This window comes from Neocloeon triangulifer, unplaced genomic scaffold (genome assembly GCF_031216515.1).
Source record: "Neocloeon triangulifer isolate White Clay Creek 2 clone unplaced genomic scaffold, ASM3121651v1 ptg000006l, whole genome shotgun sequence".
NCBI classification, from domain to species: Eukaryota; Metazoa; Arthropoda; class Insecta; order Ephemeroptera; family Baetidae; genus Neocloeon; species Neocloeon triangulifer.
Window position 1 is genome coordinate 1,677,312 of NW_026775549.1, and position 8,293 is coordinate 1,685,604.

Below are 8,293 nucleotides of genomic sequence, written 5' to 3' on the forward strand. Positions count from 1 at the left end.
TAAAAGTTATTCAAATTACATTCTTTACCTTGATTGGGAAATAAATGGGGAACCAGCTGAACATTCCAGGGGAATGATTGTGGGGTGCTATGCTCATGATCACATCTTTATACAAAACACAACTGAAGAATCCAGCAAACCCATGGACAACGCAGTTTTTCGTGATCTCAAAATGTAGCTTCTTCCACCTTCTGTTGTCAATGACCTTGTCTAAAATTATTATTTTAAGTTATTAATTATTCTTAATTTCATTGAATAAAATTACCTTTGTTGGGGTGATCAAATGTAAAAAGTGGCTGTATGGGCGCCAGGTTGTATATGTTTTGCAAATTTACAACATATGGAGTTTCAAAGTGAGCGAGAGGGTGCTTGGTCTTGTCAGGGTATTCACTGGCATCGTTGTGCAGTTTTGACGACTGCATGGGTGTTATGTATGAAGTGTAGCTTTGGGGAATGGAGATCCCAGATTCTAAGAATAAAAAATAAAATTAATAAATAAAAATACAATTTTTTGTCTTCAATTGAGCATTAGAGTTAAACCTTTTAAAAGATGCTGGACACCATCTAAGCACTCGGGAGAAAGTTCGTTGTCACCAAACGAACCAAGAAGTTCTGACACAATTATGTCGGCCTTCTCTTCAGGATTCCACTGCCGCATGTCACTTGAAATGACTGTTACTTTGTCACCCCACATTGCTTCCTTCTGCGCAAGAAGTCTAAAAGAAAATAAGTTTAAGTAACAGGAAGTCTTTGGAGCACAAAGGCTTACGTCACAACTGCATTGGGGTTTTTCTCAACTGCATAAATGTGAACTCTGCGATCTGATAACTTTGCAGCGTTCAAAGTTGCTCTGACCAGAGGGCCTCTCCCAGCTCCAACTACCATCACAGTCCTTCGTGTGCAAATATAGAAATATACAGAGAAATTAAAATAAAACAATTAAAACTTACAAGGTTTTTTGATCCTTGAGCTCAACAGGCACCATGTCTAGCATGGCATGGTAAATTGCCTTTTGATAAAGGTTATATTTCACAGGGTCCTTCTCAAATACTTCATAAGTTTGGGACTCCAAATTGTCCATGAGGGGTTGCAACGGACATTGCAGGAAATCTTCGTAGCCCTGACCATTGCATTGCAATGGGTCGTCAACTGAAAAGCTCTGAAATTTTATAAGATTTTATTAATCAAGATAATAGCGTAAAAAGCAGCTTAATCCCCCAGTTAGGATTGAGTTTCAAATTTTTAAAATTTACTTTGTACAAGTGGCCCAAGTAAACGACATAGAAGTTCATGTCCTCATGACGTTTGTTTCCCTGAATGATCATCTGGACGTTCAACTTTGCAAACGATTTCACCAGTTCTTGGTGAGCTTTTGACAGAACAGGGTAGCCCTTTTTGTTGGTGAGGAAAATGCTGGTTGGAATGATGACACATTTGACTGGCTCGCCCAGCCAACGTTCAACTTTAGCCGCCGAGGGAATGTCTGCCGAGAGCTCCAGAGCTACTATTAGGTGTTTGTTGTAGTTAGCCACCGACCGAAAAACATTCCACCTAAAATCGCATGGTAAACAACAAGATGGTATATAAAGTAGAATTTAAACAACCATTCCCAGGTGTCCTCGGTGGGTGTTTCTGCCGACACGTCGGATCTGTAGTAAGAAATTGCAGACGTGGTGGGAGATTCCAAAGGCACGACCACCCAAGAGGTGCAGTTGAAGTGAGAATTTATGAATCTATTGTACATGTGTCGGGCCAAATTGACGTGATTGGTGCCCTTCAGGCGGAACATCATAATTGGCAGCCCCAAGTGCGAAAAATAGTCCATCTCTTGTTGGAGAACCAGCTCCGAATGTTCTTTAATTACTGGGTCTTCACTGTCAACATCAATCCACGGAGAGAATTTCCCCACAATTAGGCGATTCCAATCTAGAAAAATTATTCGTTAAACAACATCAATGAGCATTATAATTTATGACAACGTAAAGCATAAATTTTTTAATCTGCTATACCATTTGAAGTGAGAACAAAGTCGGGTCGAGTCAAATTCGTAGGCCGGCTTTTGTGAACGTTCGGTTCTTTCATTTCCCGCCTCATTCGCGGGTGGAAAATTGGAGCACACATGAAATCATATCTGGAAATCGCATTTAATTTTTTTACAAGTTTAAAACAAGTGGTTCTAAATTCATACCCTGCCTGGGAAGACATTCTCAGGCACAGTTCGATGTCAGGCACAGCCGAGTAATCGAGGCCACATGAAAGTGGTTTGCTTTGACCGGACATTCTCGGAATCGCTTATTCTTTGGAAATAAGTTAAAGTGCTATAACTGCAGTTTCTTGGGATTATGCAATTATGTAGATTTGGTGCCGAGAAGAATGCGAATTAGCAAAAATTCGCAGGGCATGAGAGATCAAAAAAACAACTTCGGGCACCGGTAGCAAAGCAAAACACACGTGCGCGCGCGGCTTGCAGAGGGGTGCTGCGATCTGGTGAGCAAAACGTAAAGTACGTGCCGCCGAGGGCGCCGAGCCTGAAAAAAAATGTAAACATTCTCAGCTGAAATCTGCGAAAATTTAATTTAAGGCGAAACGTTTGCATTTTTAGCTCAAAAGAAGCCAATAACGCCTAGTTTAAAATGACTATATCTGTGAAGGAGTTGTCAACGTTGCTGGGGTGAGAACTTTTTCTGCACAAAGGGAGTGATCAAACCATTTAAATTGAATTTCTTTCTTGACAGGATTCTCAGCGAGCAGAATTGCGAAAGTCAATCCCTGGAAACACTGAGCAACCAGGTGCTGCAAAGTTTCAATAAGCAGGACTTTTTTAAAGGTATGATTTGCTCAAGAATTTTTAATTTTTTTCTCCTTTATGTATTCAAACGTATTTTTTTTCCAGTTGGCTGTACCATAGTATTGCTGCTCCAACAGTCAGACCTACTCTTAAAAAATGCACAAAGAATTGCTGCAATTTCGGTTTTGCATACTCTTTATAAAGGCGAATCAATATCGATGAATCCTTTCGCAGCTGTGTTTGTACACCTTTTAGTAAGTCAATAATTATACAATTAATTTAAAATCGTTTCTAATTTCTTTTTTTTTAACAAATCAGGATTCTACTGCTCCCGAACCAGGATCTGAAATAGGACTAGCCGGAGAGCTGCCGACTTTGTCGCCCGTCGAAAAGGCTTTTGTAGCGCAACTATTAACTGGCCCAAACAAAGATGTAATATTTTTAGAGACATAATAATTTTTAACCAAACAACGTCAATTCCAGCTGCTGAAAAAGACAGCAGAGCAAGTGTCTGCCAGCGACGAATCTTCCTATCACATGGGTGACCTTTCTGGGGTGCAATTAGCTCTAGCAGAGCGACAGTCCCAGCTTTCCCATTCCAGTAGGTCTGCAATTCCGGTCATTTTAAGTGTAGGAAGCACCAGGTTTGTTTGTTCTTGCATTTAGAGTATTTATTAAAATTTATTTAAATAATCACCTAGCAAAAATGAAGAAGGCGTTACTGTAAAGAAAGTTGCGGAACAACTTTTGACGGGCCCAAATGCTCCTGTTGAGCAATGTTATAAACCAGAATTTCTTCGGCTACTTCCTCCGCTGCACAAATGCGATAGTGAAGTAATTTAACACTAAATATATTTTCCATAAATCAGTTTTGATTTCCGAAAATTGTGCAGCTTGTCTGGCTCTTTCCGTCTCAGCCTACAGAGCACACAGTGGCCTACGACTCTTCTCTTTGTGTGACGACTTCGAGCGATGCTGAAGCCAGAAGATTAATGGCCAGGGCCTTCAAAAGCGCCCTGACCCTTCAGCAGCAGCAACTATTTTTGGCCGAACTTGAGCGGGACCCGAGTCTGGTTTACCATGTTGGTTTGACACCCAACAAAGTAAGAATTAAACAATTAAAAAAAACATTGGTTTTAATTTTTTTAATGAAATTCTAGCTTCCTTTGCTGGTGGAAAACAATCCACTTATTGCTATAGAGGTTTTGCTGCGGCTAATGCAGAGCAGCCAAATAACGGAATATTTCAGCGTTTTAGTCAACATGGAAATGTCATTGCACTCGATGGAGGTTGTTAACAGGTATATTATTCTATTCAGGCGTTTGTCACGTTTTTCACTTATAAATTAATCACCAGACTGACTACGACGGTGGATTTGCCGACCGAATTTGTCCACCTTTACATCAGTAATTGCATTTCGACATGCGAAACCATAAAGGACCGGTACATGCAGAATCGTTTGGTGCGGCTGGTCTGCGTGTTTCTGCAGTCGCTGATAAGGAATCGCATTATAAATGTACAGGAGCTCTTTATTGAAGTTCAAGCTTTCTGCATTGAGTTCTCAAGAATTCGAGAAGCGGCTGCCCTGTTTAGGCTGCTCAAGCAACTTGACTCCGGCGTGGTCGAAACAACCCAAGGCGCAACGTCACCTGTCAACACCACCACCACTACAACGGCCTCCTCTGGGTCACCAAGCAACTCTTCAAAATAATTATTATTGTTTATTTGCCATTATTAATAAAATTATTATTATTCGAGTCTATGAAAATTACAAAAATTTTTACATAATTATTTTCCCTTAAATTTGTTTGCAATAATAATTTTTTGTAATTCTTTAAAATATATTATTTTTGAAATTTTTACCTTAAATTCAAACAAAGAAAATTAAAGAATAGAATGATCTAGAATGAGTAAAGAAATATAAAATATAGACTACACAACTCCTCATTTGAGCGGGCGAATGTCTTTTGAGTGTTTCCCCTCTTTGTTAGTGGGCGGGGCTTCTGTTCAGAGCCACTTCAGGGGTCGGAAGATCTGAGACCGGCGAGGTCGGCCTGCTGTCTGCTTCGTGTTTTGTTTACAATTTGCACTCATTGAAAAGCAACAGTTTTAGGTGATTTCTGATCCGAGGACTCTGGATAGAAAGACTTTTGTCCTTTCAATCGTTCCTCTCGAGATTGGTAAGAAACGCGATAAAATTAACGTCTGTTGATAAATAGGGTGTATGTATGCGAGCCGCCTTGCGAGCCGCTTTCAACAAGTCTGTGTCTGTACATATGATCTCTGTTTTACGTAATTCGACTTAATTAAATGCTTTTTACATAACATGCTGTGCTTGCCCGCGTGATATTTATGCCCTACTTTCCATTCTTTCAGTAACACCATCCCAAAATAAAAATAAAATGCAAAGTCAAAAGAGGCACTTGGAGGATCAAGATCCCGACTATGAAATTCACGAGCCAGACTCCTATCAAAGCAAAAGACAGAAAATGGGAAACGATGGTAAGTAATATATAAGCTATGTATTAAACGTTATGCCTGTTATGTACAATTAACTTATATTTAATCTCTTTTCTGCATTCTAAATAGATGGCCAAGATTATTGCGAAAGGATTAGAAAAGTAATACAAAACCAATTTGAGCTTGAGATTGACAAAAGGGAAGAACAGGTCATGGAGTGTCAGGATCGTTTGTTCAAAGCAAGGCAGAATTTGCGGCTTCTGCGTTACGCCATCACAGCCTCTTACTACAAAGCGCAGGTATGAAATACACCTGCACTATCTAGAAAAAATATTTAAGATTAATAAGGAGATTATAACCTTCAAAATTTCAGCCTGCCAAGGACCAAAGTAGGATTCATCCTGCCGTCAAGAAGTTACTTGGCTCAAGGAAAACTGAAGAAGTCTTAATAGACATAGACGTCCCCGAGTCGTTGAGGACCAAAGAGAGCACTTCTGGAGAACAAAAAACAAAAGCCGAGGTTGTACTTTCAAAAACACCCTGCTACAAAGCTCCGATAGAAAAGCCAGGCAGCCTGCACAGGGTTCCTTCAAGTGGAAGGTCACTCCAGGGCAAAGTCAAGAGAAGCATTGTTGTGGGCAACGTTTCCAAATGGATACCACCCGACTTCAGGGATGACGATTCGACACACAAGTGGATGATCTACGTCCGAGGGCCACCTGATGTGCCGGATGTTTCAAATGTTGTCGAAAGAGTCAGATTTTTTCTGCACTCAAGTTATAAGCCTCACGACGTTATAGAAATAAAGTAGGGAAAAAATTTTAGTTTTTAAGAAATTATATGCTTAAATATAATTTTAGAGAAGCGCCATTCCATTTGTCTAGAAGAGGCTGGGGCGAATTTCCTGTGCGAGTACAAATACATTTTTCTGGACCCCAAAATAGACCCATCGATGTTATCCATCAGCTAGCCTTGGACAAAACATACTCAGGACTGCAAACTTTAGGTAATTTTTTTTTATAAATTTAAATTTTTATAAAATATAAAATTAGGAGGAGAAACGCTGGTAGACGTTTGGCTTGTTGAAGGAGTGCCAATGACTGAAAAGCAACTTCCAGCCCTGGAGAAACCTTCTCCAGTGAAGTCCGAACCTGAATCAGTCCATGAAGATCCTATTGCCTCAGTCAATGTAGAATCAAATCCCGTCACTGCTGAGTCTTGCCCACCAGCTGCTCCCATTTCTCCACCAAAGCTAAAATTGGTGGAGGCTGTGAGAAAGGATGGTGTCCCGCAACAAGTCATCATTCCAAGTTTGTCTAAAAGCACATTTACCCTTCCTAGTGCAAACAGCAGAACGGTCGTGCAAAAAATCGTATCGGTGAGAAAAATCGGCCAACCAACAACGAGACCTGGCGTTGTCATGCCAAAGGGAACATTGTCTCTAATGAAACCGGTGGTGCTGAAATCTGAGGCTGGCGCCAAACGAGTGATTTTTCTCAAGATGAACGGCAACGGAAAATTGATCCCTGTGATTGCCCCAGCCATTCACCAAAATGTGGCCAAAGTTCAAAATCATCAAGCCAAGGCTGTGCTGCCCAAAATTTGCACCCCAGGCGGTACAGTGAGGACTGTGGTGGCAGCGCCCAGCCAATTTGTATCAGAAGATAAGAAAAATTTTGAGGAACAGTATCGGTGAGTAAAAAAAAAAAAAAAAAATAGAAATGTTAGTTTAACAATTATTATTATTTTTTTTCAGGAGATTAAGTGTTAAGTTTTCAGAGTCCATTGACGTGACAACATTTTCTTTATTAAAAAATCTACCTCTTATTGATGAAAAATATTTTAACAATCAAGACTACGTGCGATTGCATCCCTACATCATTCCAAGCGAAAAAGCATTTTTGGCTATGGCTTTAGGAAAACAAAGAGCACATGAGGTAATTTTTATGTCCCTAAAATTTATAATCAAACTAATTTGAATTTTTAAAGCTATTGAGAGCAAAAGAAATTTGCCGGTGCCTTGAGAAGCATGGATTTGAATCAAAAAATGCATGGAAGGTTGTGCAGCTCTCACGAGCATATGGCTTCACTCCAAAGACTAACTGTAGTAGAAATGCAATCGACAAATCAGTGCCTTCAAAAGTTTATACAAATCGCTATTCTGAGGATTCAGATGTCATCAATTGGCTCACTTCCAACAGTAACAATCCTAAAGAGCGTGACCAAGAAGAAGTTATTGACATTGAAAGCATAAGCCCCTCCAAATCAAAAACAGGTTAATTGACAATTAAATTTTTTAAAGGCTTTCAATATTAATACAACATTGCCTTAGGAAATTTAAATAAAGGGGCAAGCCAGTTGGTAACAGAGCAATGTCCAGAAGGAAATTTTATTCAGTCAGTGGCAAAGAAAATTGGAATTAGCTTCGTTGATGAAGACACTAATAAAAACGATGGTGAAGCTGAGCTAGTTTTGTATCAGGCAAGTCAAAGAAAAACTTAAAATGAAAAGTTAATAAATGGAAATAATTAACAGGGCGTTTTACAACTGATGGAAGAACTGTTGAGGCGGTCGTATTTGGAATCGAGCAAAAGGGGTGACAGGTATGTGTCCAATTTAAATAAAAGGCATTATCAAATTATTCGGTTCTCAGCAATTCCATAACTTTGACTGACGTTCATGGGGCACTTCAACAGAGAAAAGAATTTGACGTATTTCGCAATGATGGTCTTGGCACCGAACTTGAGAAGTGATTATTAGTCTGCACAGAATGTATTCACACAAGCAAGCACGATTTGAGATTCTCCAGTGATGACCAAACGAAATCAAAATAAATCATTTTTTAATTTTAAATTTTGAAAACCTCATCTTTCTTTAAAAGATCATAAAATAATTAATTTTGAAGAGAAAATCGAAAAAAAATTCTTATTTAAAAAAAAAAATGAAATTTTAACTACATAATTAATTTCTTAGTATAAAAGTATATTAAAAATAATTGTTTTTCATGAGAGAAAATAATTTTTCTTTAAGTTCAAAAGTTTGCGA

General features: G+C 39.1%; 3 protein-coding genes across 3 annotated transcripts in view; 2 read left to right on the forward strand and 1 right to left on the reverse strand.

Moving 5' to 3' along the window:
* Positions 1 to 8,293, reverse strand: part of LOC132194211 (protein arginine N-methyltransferase 5) — a 29,533-nt gene that overhangs the window by 300 nt on the left and 20,940 nt on the right. Inside the window, exons 2-10 of the mRNA XM_059615362.1 lie at positions 2,189 to 2,528; positions 2,010 to 2,131; positions 1,605 to 1,926; positions 1,254 to 1,551; positions 951 to 1,159; positions 770 to 892; positions 541 to 716; positions 266 to 469; positions 29 to 210 (exon numbers count right to left, since the gene is read on the reverse strand). Coding sequence (XP_059471345.1) covers positions 29 to 210; positions 266 to 469; positions 541 to 716; positions 770 to 892; positions 951 to 1,159; positions 1,254 to 1,551; positions 1,605 to 1,926; positions 2,010 to 2,131; positions 2,189 to 2,280 — 1,728 coding nt within the window. The 5' untranslated portion in view covers positions 2,281 to 2,528. The remainder of the gene's footprint in view (positions 1 to 28; positions 211 to 265; positions 470 to 540; positions 717 to 769; positions 893 to 950; positions 1,160 to 1,253; positions 1,552 to 1,604; positions 1,927 to 2,009; positions 2,132 to 2,188; positions 2,529 to 8,293) is intronic.
* Positions 2,513 to 4,567, forward strand: LOC132194213 (CCR4-NOT transcription complex subunit 11). The gene is made up of 9 exons (XM_059615364.1): positions 2,513 to 2,671; positions 2,736 to 2,827; positions 2,894 to 3,042; positions 3,107 to 3,220; positions 3,272 to 3,432; positions 3,490 to 3,622; positions 3,682 to 3,891; positions 3,949 to 4,088; positions 4,145 to 4,567. The coding sequence occupies exons 1-9, from the start codon at positions 2,634 to 2,636 to the stop codon at positions 4,497 to 4,499; spliced, it is 1,392 nt and encodes a 463-aa protein (XP_059471347.1). The 5' UTR covers positions 2,513 to 2,633; the 3' UTR covers positions 4,500 to 4,567.
* On the forward strand, positions 4,819 to 8,101 carry LOC132194193 (YEATS domain-containing protein 2). Its single transcript, XM_059615334.1, has 11 exons — positions 4,819 to 4,968; positions 5,165 to 5,290; positions 5,378 to 5,547; positions 5,622 to 6,055; positions 6,109 to 6,254; positions 6,301 to 6,940; positions 7,005 to 7,185; positions 7,238 to 7,523; positions 7,581 to 7,729; positions 7,784 to 7,851; positions 7,902 to 8,101. Exons 2-11 carry the CDS (start codon positions 5,191 to 5,193, stop codon positions 7,999 to 8,001), a joined length of 2,274 nt encoding a protein of 757 aa, XP_059471317.1. The 5' UTR covers positions 4,819 to 4,968; positions 5,165 to 5,190; the 3' UTR covers positions 8,002 to 8,101.